The sequence below is a fragment of the Centroberyx affinis genome, unplaced genomic scaffold (assembly GCF_046629955.1).
Source record: "Centroberyx affinis isolate AG114_WGS23_722 - 3 ecotype Tasmania unplaced genomic scaffold, CSIRO-AGI_Caff_v1 ptg003218l_1, whole genome shotgun sequence".
Lineage (NCBI taxonomy): Eukaryota > Metazoa > Chordata > Actinopteri > Beryciformes > Berycidae > Centroberyx > Centroberyx affinis.
The window spans coordinates 27,355-42,941 of record NW_027281254.1 but is presented as its reverse complement, the minus strand read 5'-3'; the positions used below and the strand labels follow the sequence as shown (position 1 = coordinate 42,941).

Sequence of the window (15,587 nt, the reverse complement as noted above, 5' to 3'; positions counted from 1 at the left end):
TTCTGTTCTTCAAGTATATTAGGTCTCAGCTATAGGTCAACAAATGCAATCATCCAAATTAAAGCAGTATAGGATGTGTAAAATAAATCTTTACCAGATAACAATGGCAACAATTTTAAGGACAGCCTCATTCAAGCTCTGGCAGAAATTCACCAAGGCGCTGCCATTCGGCCCCATCCTTCCCAGCATAATGCCTGCGAAAATACAAAGAAGTGTCTGTAATGAATGACAGAGGTTTAATTTGCCATGCCACGTTCTAAAACTAACAACAGAAGTCAGACAGATGATCTGGTGACGAACAAGAGAAGAAGAACAGAGAGTGGGAGGGGTTTTTACCCATGGTGGCTGAAAAGATGACAATTCCAAGGACGTTCATCCCATCGCTTGTTCCTGGCCGCGTGCTTATGAGCATATCTGGGGGCGGCGTCAGGTCAAGGGCAAAGTTCTGGATGTCTGTTCCGTTATCGTCCTGGATACCGTAGATGAGCGCTCGCCGCGTGGTGGACTCTGATTGGCTCTGACCCACAGTAGGCTTGGGCTTCACAATACTGTCACTACTTGTTCGATACTGTTGCCCGGGAATAGAACAGCGAACACTTGCACTGAGTTTTAAAATTATCATACATCATAAGTGTTATGCCAGATAAATAATAAAAGCACTGGGATGTAATGTGAAAGGCCTCACCTGTTGAAATGTGGCCTGAACCAGATTAGATGGAAACATGTTGCTGTAAGGAAGAGGAAAATACTCATAAATATATACTTATGACTTTCATTTCAAAGTGATCTCTAGAAAGTGCAGTGCAAAAACACCAAAGCAATGACCGTTTATCACCAAAGATGTCGCCAAAATCATAAAACAAGGATCTTGAGGATTACCACTTTAAAGATGAAGGTTTCATAGAACAACATCATTGTAATCCCATATAAAGCATTTTACATGAGATCTATATCGGAAAAAATAGGATTTAGGTTTAATCCCAAAATGCTGTACAGCAATTCACCTATCAATGTAAAAAAAAAAATCAGATGATAATGCCATTCAGAAAAATATTTTCATTTTGTCGGTAGATGTAACGATGACTATAATAACATTTTACTTTTATGTCGAATTGGCAAACATTTTGCAAAACCTTTCCCATCCACTGGGATACTGGCTTGTAAGAAGGTTTGTTGTCTTCCATAAATACTGCCATACATATTCAATCAATATGATTTTGCATTCAGTATGATAAGATCCTACTTCTCCTAAGATCCTGGAACTCAGAAGTGGTCGAGGCCCTGCTTGCTTGTAAATGAAATGGCTGTGAGTCATAGTCAGCAGGCTCCAAGGATAACATCCAAGTTGCTTTGGACGGGCGAACACAGACCGCGGTCCTGGAGCTCTTCCCAAGACCAAAAACCACCCAGTCAGACTGGGTGGTTTTTAACTCTGTAACCTCTTTTCAGCAGTACTTGTGGTAGACATGCTAATTCATATTTATATAGAAAACATAATGAGAAAACAATGGCAATAACAACAGAGGTTTAATGGTGGGTCCAGGGTTAAAACTCTCTTCTATGATTTGATATGATCCAGTGACATTTTCCCACTGTCTACACAAACCAAATCATGCTGAAATAAACCATAAGCTTGCTTGGCCTGGTTAACTGCAGTTGCTGGAGTTGTGCAATGTCAACAGAAAGCACCAGGTCAGGCAGCCTGATCTCATATGAAATTCATAGTTATGGTTACTAAAAAACAATGCACCCTAATTTTGTATGATATTGTACAAATCGAGTAAAACAGGAGTTGGGGCTCACGCGAAGTTTTCTGCTGTGAGTGACATTTTCATTTTCAGCAAAAGTTATTTTTATTTAACCATGACCAAAATCTTACTTTAACCTTAACCAGATCCTTTTAGTTGCCTAATTACAGGCAATTATTAGAAACTTGTGATCACGTCCCACTGACTTAAAACCGACTGCCTTCTCATGGTCACCTGTTATTCCCCTCTAGATACCTTAACACCTTTATGCCATGTGATAATTGGCATGGGGTTGACCACACTCCCTGCTGTTTCTCCTATAACGTGAAATAAATTATCTTCTTGGGCTTAGATGGAAGTGCACAGTACTCCAATAACACTAAACCTGTGAGCCTCAAAGCAGTACCAATATATTATGAATACAGTCAAATTTAAATGTCGTCACAAAGTATACCAGGTGACACTACAATGTGTTATTGACTATGAGCATGACCCTCAAGTCTACTTTGTGCTACTAGTTATGCAAAATCAAGTAATTTCCCTTATTAACAAAGAGCAAGCGTCTTTGCAGAATACTAGAATTCAATGTTTAATAGCTTCAAAACAAGCAACGTCCTTCCTGTTTTATCAGCTCTGGCAGTGCTGCCTTAAATCTAAAGAGTCTGAAAAACTAGTGCTATGAAGATGCTAGGAACTGATGTGATGAAGTGTGGGAATGGGGTGTGAGGTGCTTAATATAACACTACTGACTGACCACGTTTGGCGGGATGTCCTAGTTCACATGCTACCCGGCCAAAGAAGATATTAGCCTAGATATGGTTTTATACAGGCTAATCTGCTGCACACCTCTTAATTTGCCCTAAATGGTTCATTTTTGTTTTTGTTTTTCTTTATAAGTTTTCCATATTTCTAAAACCCCAGTCCAATCAACCAAAGGGGATTTTCCTCATACCATATAGTTATTACAGAAACGGGGTCTATCCTAGGGCAGTCCAATAAGTATTTGTGTCCTAGGACAGTTCAATATGTATATTTGTGGTCTCAAATTGTTCTCCTATAAACCTAGAAACCAGACAACCGAGACTAAGCTGTGATGTCTTGCCAATGTAAAGCCTGGAGCTACTCCACTGACAATGAATTAGACGTTAACTTCGCCTCATCCAATGTTTCTTCTAACTTTTACATCCAAATATGCGTGAAATTATGCTTGTGCCATCACATACAAACCAGAAAATTAATCTGTATACCCAGAAAGTTATTTTCCATCTTTTCCAACTATTTATTTACTGAGGTACAGATTAGATTCCTCCCTCTCATAGAAACAGACCAATAAAACTTTATTTAACTGTCCTGGGTCATAGGAGGGGAATTGTTTCAAAGCTTGTGTTCCTCTTTAAGTCTTATAAGGCAGACAGGACGGCATGTTGTGATGAGCACAGAAGGCAGACATTGAATGATCACTGCAGCTTTACATTTGAGGGCCATGGAATTGTATTATTATTATTTTCTACCTTTACCTTAGTCTTAAAGATAAAAAAAAAAGGTGTATATTCAGCCCTTGGCCTTCCTCAGCGCTAAGAAAGGCCAAGGCTGAATACTTTTCCATAGTTTATGTTTTTGAGTCGGCACCCGATAAAGTTTAACTTTTGATTCGAACACGCCTATTGTCTTTATTTCATAGAAAAAAATAAAATAAAACAATTGGAGAAGCAGCAACCTGAGCATGTTAGGTTTGTCTTCATTCACAAGCAGGAAGAGCTGTTGTGTTTTCATGTCTGTCCTTCCATTGGTAGTGTTCAAAAACTGTGAGAGCGAAGGCAGCAGTTTGCCGCAGGAATATTCTGCGCTCTCCAGCGGTCTCTCTGTGGCTAACGTCTTACAAGTTTTCATGGTTTCTGTGCATGAACATATAGTATACTGTATGTATGACTATATGTCTATACAGTATGTATGTATATCTTCTAACAAGCCTTAACATGTTGGATACGCATGTGGCAGGATCTACCGATGGACTCTGGAGAATCCCTCTCCTCACAGCTCATCCTCTCTCCATCTCCCCCTGTCCATCATTCTCTTCAGTATTCAGTTCCCATACTTCACCTTTAAACCTTTAAACCCTGAAACTACGATTCCTCTACAAGCACAACCTGCTCCAGATATGTGAAGCTTGAAGGGTGCAGTTTTTCTAAGGACGCCCTCTCAAGTCTAATTTGTTAATTAAGGCTAATTATCTACTCCCTGATGTGAGAAAGGATAACAACACTTCTCTTGAAGTCATTGACTGATATAATAAAAACACTTGACACAGCATCTTCTGATACTGTACGTGGCTGTTCAAGAGATGACTTTGGACGACATACTGCCCAGAAACACTGGCTGACATAACAGGCTGGCATAACAATTGCTAAAGGAGGAATGCTCACAAATATTAGAATTATTAGATAGATAGATAGATAGATAGATAGATAGATAGATAGATAGATGGTCTTACCGGATGAGGTCTAGCAAAGCATCAGCAGAGCTCATGATGGGCTTGCCGCTGTCCTCAGAGTCTTCCTTCTGGGCTGCTCCGCCCGGGTGGATGATGGAGACCATGATGATACCCACTACCACAGCCACAAAGGTGGTCCAGAGGTAATACGACACTGTGATCAGACCCAGCCGGCTGGAGCACTTGGCGTCTAGGGCAGCCAGTCCTGACATCAAACTGGAGGAGGGAACGATGTTAGACTGATAAAAAGGTGCTTTGACAATTTAAGGACGGTTCCATTATTTTATACCGTGTATGTTGGTATTTTTATACACTACCAGTCAAAAGTGTGGACACACCATTTTGATCTAAAGGCTTATGCTTAAATGCTTGAAATTAGTTTCTTAGACAAATATAAATAGTGAAGTTGATGCCTATGTATGAATTTCTTTCCAAAGCCTTTGCCTTTCCATCAAGGCAAAGGGTGGCTACTTTAAAGAATCTAAAATATAAGATAGTTTTGATTTGTTTAACACTTTTTTGGTCAGTGCATAATTCCATTTGTGTTATTTCCATTTGTGTTAACGCATACTTATATACTTTTTAAAAAAATATATATACTGTATATATATGCACATATATAAATAATAAAGCATAATAAGTGCATATATATATATATATATATATATATATATATATATATATGCAGTATATACTTACATGTACAACAAATGTTTCATATTTATCAATCCATAAGTAAACAATCTTAAGTAAATTCATAAACGATTTACTGTCTGCAAATCCCCGTAGTAACCCTTTCCTTTCCTGTGTTTCCCACTTTTACAGTCTACTTGAAAATTTTGGTAGCATATGTTCACCATACCATAATTGTTTATATGCTGCTGTATTAGGTTACAATTTTGTTTCATTTATTTATTTATCTATTACAGCAAGTTGCTTATTCCCACGGCGCAGCCAAGGGCATCACGAGGCAAATTCAGGTCAGTCAGTCAGGTAACGCTTAGTGAGATGATGCACTTCATCAGATGGCCTCTAGAGGGCCTTTTTAACTGTGAGATGCAGTGTTTCCCATGCAGAGGCACAAAATAAAAAGTTGGTTAGTGTATAGAAATGGATCTAAATCGATCTCTAATGCGCCTGATGTGCGCATCACCTCATGTCTATAATTGGGTTAGAATTGGTTGGTTATAATTTGGAGATGTACAGACAGCAGACCGCAGCATTGAACTCAATCCATAGAGTCTCCCGGTGTGAAAACAAAAGTGAAACTTAACATTCCGAAGTTAGTAACGGGATTTGCAGACAGTAACTCGTCTTCACTGCCTACAGTAGGTGCCTTTAACGTAACCTTGAGATAAGTAACGTTAGTGGAATTAGGTAATTGACCGTGTCCCAGTGCTTCAGTGCATAGAATTGAACACATGCCGTGGGTCTGTACAGGATCTGTATTTGTTTTATATTCTAGTTATGTTTTTGTGTTTCCTATTGTGAATGTTAACGGCCACTCTTTAATCCCCCACTGCTCTCATTCAGGGACAGAATGGCAGCACACACACACACACATACAAACAAACGAACAAACAAACAAACATGCATGCATGCATGCATATATGCACAAATGAAACAGGAACAGAATAGGTGGGGTTGAGAGAGAGCGCGAGAGAGAGAGAGAGAGAGAGAGAGAGAGAGAGAGAGAGAGATCAGATACTGAGAGCAGATGCTCTCTTAATTCAAAAGCTTACTGTAGTCCGATGGGCCTGACTGGCTTGTATGAATGATCTTGTGTGTGTGCAGTCAATACCATTCTGAGAGAAAATGCTTACTTCAGAATGGAGACAAAGATACGCTATGAATGAATGGCCGAATGAGACAAATTTATCATCCATGTGAGACAAGTTTGAAATTGCTGTATTGAAAGCACTTATACTGTAGGTTGCTGGGCTCTAGCCTAAACCTATTTAATAATTGCTATTCACATACTTGTGGTTACATGGAGTATCAGTCACAAATATGGATATAGAGGCATGCCAATGTATTGCATTCGGCATATGAGCAACTATCTCAAACTACTGCCTTTTATAACTCTGTGTTTTTGTTTGCATTTCTTAGTTTTTTTTATTCACTGCTATTCACTTTGGTAAGTGGGCTTGCTGCTCTTTCTTTACCTCTTTTAGACCTGTATTATGTGAGACATTTCGCCAGCACACCACACCAATTATACTCTCATGTAAATCAGTTTCACTGTTCAATGCACGCACACACACACACACACACACGCACACACACACACACTTTCTTTGAAATTCATACAGGGAATCTTCTCAGTGGCGATGCTTTCATAGGCTCATAATATCCCAGTGTGACAGGGATCAGTAAGACCAGCTTCATAGTTTTATCCTATTTCTGCTCTTATTGTGAGGAAGGTCATGTTTCTGAGGCAAAAGCTTTTGCTCTTTTTTATTAGATTTGGCCCTCATCAATAATGCATCACATCTATTTAACCTACACTCATTCACTTCACTTCATTTCACTGAAACTTAAAAAAGAAATAAAAGTAGTATCTCTAAATAACCAATAACTTTCTGATGCAGGCTTAGCTGTGTCAATAAAATGACATCTTGTAAGTCGTTGCACGTTATCTTCAAAATCCCCATCACTAATTGCAGGACTGACCTCACGATGAAAGAGACAACACTAAACAAAAGCCCTGAGACACCCGCCAAACAGCACAAATCCATAATGTACACACTTTCGGATACAATAAATTATTCTCCTTAAGCCAAGCTGGGGTACTCTCTAAAGATTTCAGGACTTAGTGGATAGAAATGTGGACATTAAATAATTTGTCCAACTCTGAAGGCTGTTAGCCTGAGGTTTACTTGACCTGCAGCATTCTAGCTTGAGACTGAGAGATCATTGTGTATTGAAATAAACGGAATGAAAAGAAACTCTCTAGGCCTTGTACTGCACAGTGTTCTTTCATAGTCAACCACGAAAATAGCAGTAAGTGTGTCAACACAACCTTTTATTCCACATCTAGTGTTTCCTTTAAACTGTTGGCTGACCTTATTTATAACACAGAACACATCAAGGCTTCAATGGGGCTCTTTCAATGCACTTCACATCTTGTTGCTTGTTGTGCTGAAATGACCTGAGTTCTCAATATCCCTACACATACTAGACAAGGCTTGTTCATTTACCATAGTATATTACATTACAAAAGCCATAACCATGGGAGAATTTTGCATTCAAGCTGCTGCAAATGATATGAAAGTGGATGATAAGAAAAAAAAACTTAAGATATAAGAAACACTATTTTGGTTAGCCAACAGGTGAAGGGGCACAAGATGTTCATAGTGGAGGAGACCGGTGACAGTACCTGGACACAACGAGGGGCAGAATCAGCATCTTCAACATCCTCATCAGCAGCTCTCCGGGGAACTGGAAATACTTCACTTCCTGTAATAGGGAGGAAAAGAGGTAAAATGAAGGGGAGAGTTGGAGGAGAGGAAGTTGTAATGAGCTATCATCAACTCCACATATTCCCAAAAAATACATGAAAAGGATGTTACTTTAGCTGCTCAGAGAGTAATTCTATTATTCTTATCATGATATTACATTGTGGGCATCAAAAGACAAATTCAGTGTGCTATTAAAGTTCACCATGGTGCACAGCACTTTTTTTTTTTTTTACAAATTAGGTTTGTATCATTATCTAGCAGTATCTAACTATAGCTGCAATTTTTCACAAATTCACATCACATCAAGACAGGAGAACATACTTTCTTCATCCATTTAGTTTGCATGGATTGTTGTGTTACAGTGATGTATAGAGGTATGTAGTATATAGCTACGTCTTTTTATGATCATAAGATAACATACTCTGGCATTGTATTATAAAGAACACATTGCTGTATGAGCAGTGCTTCTATGTATGTACTATAATATGCTATAATCTGTTTGCTAACAGTTCAGTTGCTAGCTATTAACTAGCAGGCCAAATAGTTAACATTACTGTATTCTCTACAGGAAACATCAACTAGGGAGCCAGAAAACTGAGATCACATTCAATTAAACTGCTAATTAATTAGGTGAAAACCTCATTCCACAAATGTGCCACTGGACTTGTTTTTCATGTGAGGGTGGGCTGAGAGATGTTTATGTTGAAACTGGAACGCATTATATTAACTCTGTGCTCACAATATATAGAAAATGTGTGGTCAAGTTGCATAAAAAGTTTCCAAATAGATATAAAATGTGATAAGTTAATATTCTGCTCCAGTGCAGCTGCACCAAGCTCTTCTCTGTTTTGCCCAATATAAATCCTTGCAACTGATCAACTATCATGCCTATAATTTCCCTCAAGTCAGCATATTAATGGAAGTATGACCCATTTACTCTCATTATCCCAAACAATAACACCTTGCATTGCAAGCGTTGCCACTATAGAGTCACATTTGGCACAAATGGCATTACAGTAAAACTTGATTGACAAATCCATTGTACCAAAATTCAACTATTCAACAAAATATCAGGCTAACTAAACTACATAAATCAAAGCAATCAAGTGAATTAAAAAAATCATGCAAAGTGGGTGAAAACATTGAAATCTGCTGAATAAGCGACATTGAGCACATTTTAAAGGGGCAATACATTTCAGAAAATGACCATAATATATCTGTGGGGGGGTTGATAGGTAGGTGGATCAATACTAATGACTCACTAAAAGTGCTGAGATTTCTGGGTTTCAAAACTCACTTTCCAGCCCATACTCTGTTTTAGAACAAAAACACTCCACCCAATTTCGAGAAGCCCCCCCCCACCCCAGCCTCCCCCCATGCATTTGTGACTGCTCAACGATGGGCAACGGGACTGCGAGTGCTCAACAGTCTCATTCTCAAAACGTAAATGACAAAGCAGTCAGTATTATTACAGTATCTTCGATTGTGATGTGTTCTCTTCAGTAGACCTGTCTGATTACTGAGACCTTACTGATCTCTATTGTGAAAACATGATTAAAAGTGTTTGTTTCAAATACGGGCCACCATTACTCAAGGGGTTGCAGCTGTGCCAGAGGGCACAGGAGTGAGACAAGTTCTAGTGATATTGTTGCAATCCATATGGGTCACCAATAGAGGTAGATAGAAAACATAGATTACTTAATGTCCATTTAAACAACATACACACATTTTATTAAACTGAGGCTGTGTTAGTTAATTTGTCCACACAAATTATGAAATTGTACACACAAATATTTAGGGCAATAATCAACCAAAACAAGGCAATTGTATGGTGATCACTTGAAACCCACACCATGCATCTCATTTTCACCTACATTAAAGAACTATTTGGATATAGACTGTGTGTGTGTGTGTGCGTGCATGCATGCATGCAGTTGTTGCAAACGTGAGGATTGTCTCTGTTTATCCTCTCCAAGACAGTTTTGATAGTGAAATATTCCTTTGCTGTTTCTAATGTAACAAATGAATATATCAAGCATCATAGTCAATGCGAAAATACAGAGGAGTAAATCAAATTGGACAGAACTCAGTGGGAGAGCAGTCACAAAATGTTGCAGATAAAAAAAACCAACAATGATCTGTTTCCAAGGCAAAGAGTTTTGGGTGACAGTTTGGCATGAGTCAGAAGGTTTTTTTTGCATTCATCTCTGTGTCCACTGGGCTTAACACTGGCCTCTATCCAGAGCACCAATGGACAGCTGTTTTCTATCAACTGTGCTGTCCCATCCCTTCCAACCACACGTCATATCCCCACCCAGTCAAAGTGAACTTGGCAGTGTATCAACAGTCTGAAAAAGCTCCTTTCCTCCTAAGTCGTCACTTTGGTGGTGGTGCGGTTGAGGGAATGTGCTACAGGAGTCGATGTTTGATAATCCATCGCAGAGATCAGAACTGTACCTGTCCTGAGTATGAGGGGGCAGGGAAGGGCTACTGAAGGTGGCACGTAATAGTTTGTACACACTGTATTGTATTCCCAAAGTGTGAACAGATTTATACACCTTGGGAGTATAACGCAGTGTGTGGGCTATTGTCCTCTGTGTGGCACCTGTTGCTGATGATTGGGATGTGGGTGTTTTTTTGTTATCCCCAACATGGTATTTTTAATCAACATTAAGAGTAGAGAATATGCAATTAAGTTATAAAAGGTTTAAATCTCCATTTATCTTGAAAGTATAATTCATTCCAAAAAGCCAAGCTTTTCAGTGTACCGTCCTGGTTCAAGACACATGTGACCAGGCCAGGTGGACATGTTTGAGACATGCTTGTGATGAAGGGCTGTATAAATAAATGAACTTGAACTTGAAAACAGGAGGGCTTTCCGTTTAATCATCTGTAATGACTTTAATAACTCCAACCTATCCACTTATGGGTTGTGACCTGTTATTTCCATTAACTACTCCCATTAACTAGTGAATGCTGTGTGCTAGAAACCGACTCAAGAGACATATCCTATTTAATGACTTAATAACTAAAGGAAAATTACTTGGACTTATATTAGCTTGACTTGAGTCAAAGCTTTTATAGCCTATTTTCTGTGCAGTGGATGGACCCATATGATTGAACATTAGACAGCCTAGCCCATTGTAATATTGTGTAATGTTGTTCCCATGCAATGTTTCTGGGAAATGTTGTTTTGTTTTTTTATTTGCTTCAAGAAATTCTTTCTATCAAAAGATGAGTTTCTTAATGACTGCTTTTTACTCAACTCACCGACAAGCCACAACTGCATTGCTCATTGCATTTTTGCATTGCATTGCACTTTGCACAAACACTTGTTATGGCCATGCATGACATGCAAATTGCATATTCATGTCATGCTGTCTTTTTCTAAACCTATAAATTTGTTCTTGTGACAAATACATTGACCAATTTATATTAACAAGTTCCTTCAGAAAATATTCAACCCCCTTGACTTATTCAATTCAGTTTTTTTTTGACTGTTACAGCCTTTTTTTGTCATTGATTAACACACGCTAACCCATAATGTTTAAGTGTATTTTTTATTAGTAATTTTGTACAAATTCATTAAAAATCAAAAGCTGAAATATTTGGAGTCAATAAGTGTTCAACCCCTTTGCGGTGACACTAGTTATATCCTTTTTTTTGAATGTCCTTGAGATAGTATCTCTATGACTTTTTCTCTCTATGACTGAGTCCACCTGTTGCTATTTCAATCGACTACATGATTCAGAACAAAACACTCACAGAATTGTGAGGGGGCATAGATCTGGGGAAGGATATAAAACAGTTTCCCGGGATTTCACAAAAGCACAGTAGGCTTCATCATTAACAAATGGAAAAAAAAAAACTATCCAAAATATGTAACTAGCCAGACTCTTTCTAGAGCTGGTCAATGGACCAAACAGAGCAACGGAGCAAGAAGGACGTCGATCATGGCTGTGACCAAGAACCCAAGGACCCATGGACCACAGAACTACAGCTCCTTGGCTGGAAGGACAACGTAGGAAGCTACTCCTGAGAAAAAGGATACTTCACAGCACAGTCTCATAAAATCTCATCAAATGAGCACAAACTCTGAGAGATAGCGTGTTGTGGACATGAATTGTGTGTGGAAATTACATTCCTTCATCACAACCTGGATTATGTGACAATACCATGAATTGGATTATGTGATAATAGCACGTCATTTTAATCTGTTCCCCACATGAAAAGTTACCTAAATTAAGGTTAGGCAAGTAAACAACTTTGGACAAGGCTATAGGCTTTGGTCATGGTTAAATAAGGCAAACTTAAGCTAAAACTCAAAACTTCACTCACAGTAGAATTTTTTTTGTATGCGTTGGGAATCAAACCTGGCCAACAGAACTTAGATTGGGGTAATTATGGGGCATTTATGTTCCAACAGGACAATGACCTAGCTAAATCAATACTGGAATGGCTTCAACAATGTGAAAGCCCGAGTGGCCCAGACAAAGCCCACACTTGAGTCCCATTGAAAATCTGTGGAATGATGTGAGCAAAGCAGTTCACGGATGCTCCCCATGCAACTTGAGCAATCGTAAGCAAATCTGCAAAAAAAGAATGGCAAATGTGCATCTACAAAGTATTGACTTGCGGTTGAATACTTATATTTAAATTATTTTTAATTTTCAATATTGCAAACATTTCTTAAAATATGTTTTCACTTTGTCATTGTGGGTTATTTTGTGTAGATTGTTGACAAAAACAATCTCAGTTTAATCCGTTTGCAATTCAGCCTGCAACACCCCAGATGAGAGGGTTGAACAGTTTCTGAAGGCTGATGAGCAGAGCTGGAAGCCAAATTACTCAAAAACGTCCAAATCAAAGGCTACAGAAACTGGATTGAAGTGTGCATTCATGATGTTGCAGACCTGCAGCAGATCAGTGCTTGACCTACCCATAGCATTAGCTACTGTTAGCAGTCAGCTACTTCATGTATTGACATTATTTTCAGTCCACAACCAGCTGTAACTCTTATTAACTGGCAGCATTTGCAGTCTTAATCTTTAGTATCAGTAATATCCCAGCATTATGCTTCATATGCTTTAGCTGGTTAAAACAGATAGGGTTAGGCTACAACTTACACAATTAGACCTAGTTAGTTTGGAGATAAATATAACATTAACAACATGAAGTAGCTGATTGCTAACATTAGCTAACATTATCATCATTAAATGATGTGAGGAGGTCTTAGCTTCAGTATCATGTTCACTTCAACCCAGTTGCTGTAGCCTTTCATCTGGGCTTTTGCTTCCAGCTCTGCTCATCTCTCAATGATTTTGAAGGATAATTTCAGTGATTACTTTCCCCCAAAGACCAGTTGAGTCTGCCGCTGCTTTACAGTCTTCCTGGTAGGGTTTCCCACCCTGAGTATGATGTAAATCAAATATGGCCAGTGTGTGAATAAGATGAATAATCTAGGCCCTATCCATGTGGAAACATTGGGTTCGTTAAACTCAGCAGTTACTCAGCACTTCAGCATTTAAATGATGTCTTGGCATTCTCTGTGTGTCCCGGAAGTGCCATCTCCTTTGATGATCCCCTAAAAGCTGAAGCACATAAATGGCAGGACGTTATTGTTATTAGTGATTAATAACAGTTATTGTGACTTAGCAATACATATCCTATTTGATGTCTTTGGCATTCATTACTAGTCTGAATTTAGTTTTACATCATGAACCTGATGGGAGTGCTAGAAATATTGGATGGTGTCAGGTGTGTAAAGAAAGGAGCATACAAATGGACTGAAGTTAGAGTCCGAATATGTGTATCATAAAGTGATTGACAGGCCTTTACATATTCATCACTTCATCTGTGCATCTTGCAGGAGGTCCCATAGCCCTTGACTGAACTTCAGGGCCAGAGCTTAAGTCAAGGTCTGAATCGGCCCTGTGTGTGTGTGTGTGTGTGTGTCCAGGGAGAGATCTGAGTTAACAGTTACTCCCGTGTTTTTTACTGAACTCATCATTCATCAATTTTCAGGGTCAGACTAAAACCGCTTTTGAAAAAAATTGCTTTTGAACCTTGAACAAACATTACTGTTTTATATGCATAAAGCATAAGAAAGTCAGTTGCAGTTGGTGTCAAATTTCTTTGTTGATAAGCGCGACTGAACCGTGACAGAGAAAGATTACAAAATTTAAAGTCAAGTAGATGATTGAGGATCAAAAGCAGCACTTAAAATGATTAATATCTATCTATCTATCTATCTATCTATCTATCTATCTATCTATCTATCTAGCTATCTGTATATATCTCCCTCTATGTATATAAGAGACAGAGAAGAGCAAAGAAATGAAGATTAATAAAAGTGTAAAAGGTGCATATTGATGATGGAAGTGAATGTAAGGTTAGGAATATCAGGGGAGATGGAAGAGAGCGGTGGATTGAGGGACAGAGCGAGGCTGGTGCATAATGACAGCTAAAGAGCTTTTCTGTACGGCATTAAGCAGAGAGAGCTTAGTTTGCTGTATAAGAGCAGGATCAGCACTTGCATACGGCCAGCAGAGAATGTTTGTGCGTGGTGTGCTCATCTTGCACTGATGTGTGTGTGTGTGTGTGTGTGTGTGTGCATGAGTATGTGTGTGATTTTGTGGTACGAGGGGCAAGTGCAGCTGTTTCCAAAGAACCAGTCAGCAGGGCAGGCAGAGTTTGATAGTTTTTACCAGCCAAGTGTGACACGACACGGAGCGCCAGAACCTGACAAAACAACATCATGAAGTCCTCAGCAAACACCAGGATGTTACACCAAGCATGGCGTCCCTGCCAGAGCCGGGCGGCCCTATACGCTCACTACGCAAGTTGCGTAGGGCCCCCCCCCCCCTCGTGTCAAAGCGTGTGTCAATGTTTACAACTTCGATGAGAGGATGAAGCAGAACTATCCTTCTGGTCACGAAAAGAGAAAAAAAAAAACACCAGGAGAGTGAATTGCGGGAACAGCAATCACGTAAACTTGTGTTCTCTCCTCTCCAAGTTTGATGTCGGCAAATAACAGTAACGTTAAGTTGATGTGCTAGCTTGCAGTGCATCTCTCTCTAGTCTGTCTGTCTTGTTAACCCAGCTGGGCAGTGCATCTCTTGGTCTGTCTGTGTCAACTACTTGTTACATTTGATAAACGCCAACGGGCAACAGTGTTTATAGACTGCAGCTCGGAAAAGATAACCGCATCGCACATGAACATGCGTTCATATGCGCGTGCACAAAATGAAACTCGCGCTTTCCAGCAGCAACCTCTGTGGGGACCAGTCCAGACAATATATGGGCGTGATGGCACTCCTCATAGGCGCACATAATTTTAAAACAAGACAATGATTATCTAGTCTCTCAGTCAAGGTTTAGTTACAACTCTGGACTAATGCAAGATGGAAAGCAATGGATTGACATTGACTATTGATTAAATATTGAATTTAAAATGTTAATTAGCTGGGCATACTGGGCAATATGGATGCTCTACAATTTCTTATTTATGTTAATGTTAATATTCACTTATCTTAAGATTCTATAGAAAATATTCTATTCAATAAATTGTTTATACCTCATCCTGTTCTGTATAGGTCTACTTATTCTTAGACCGACAGATGGAGCAAACTGTTTTAAAGGAGGGAGGATTGTAGTGGGAGCACTGGGGTGTCAGGTGTGACTGTGTGGCAATGGCAAATGGTTCACATGGCTCACGGGTCAGGTAGCCCCTTAGCAGAATTTTGCTTAGGGCCCCATGGAGGTCAGGACCGGCTCTGGTCCCTGCACTCTACTATTTTACACCAAACTGAAAATTGCCCCTACAATTAAATCTGAAAGAGGTAAACAGATTTTCAGATTTTCACTGAAACATGTTAGTGATATTGA

General features: G+C 39.2%; 1 protein-coding gene across 1 annotated transcript in view; it reads right to left on the bottom strand.

Moving 5' to 3' along the window:
* Window positions 1-15,587, bottom strand: part of slc1a7b (solute carrier family 1 member 7b) — a 30,497-nt gene that overhangs the window by 5,003 nt on the left and 9,907 nt on the right. The window contains exons 2-6 of the mRNA XM_071538172.1: window positions 7,619-7,698; window positions 4,240-4,455; window positions 686-728; window positions 337-568; window positions 95-194 (exon numbers count right to left, since the gene is read on the bottom strand). Of these exons, the coding sequence (XP_071394273.1) occupies window positions 95-194; window positions 337-568; window positions 686-728; window positions 4,240-4,455; window positions 7,619-7,698 (671 nt within the window). The remainder of the gene's footprint in view (window positions 1-94; window positions 195-336; window positions 569-685; window positions 729-4,239; window positions 4,456-7,618; window positions 7,699-15,587) is intronic.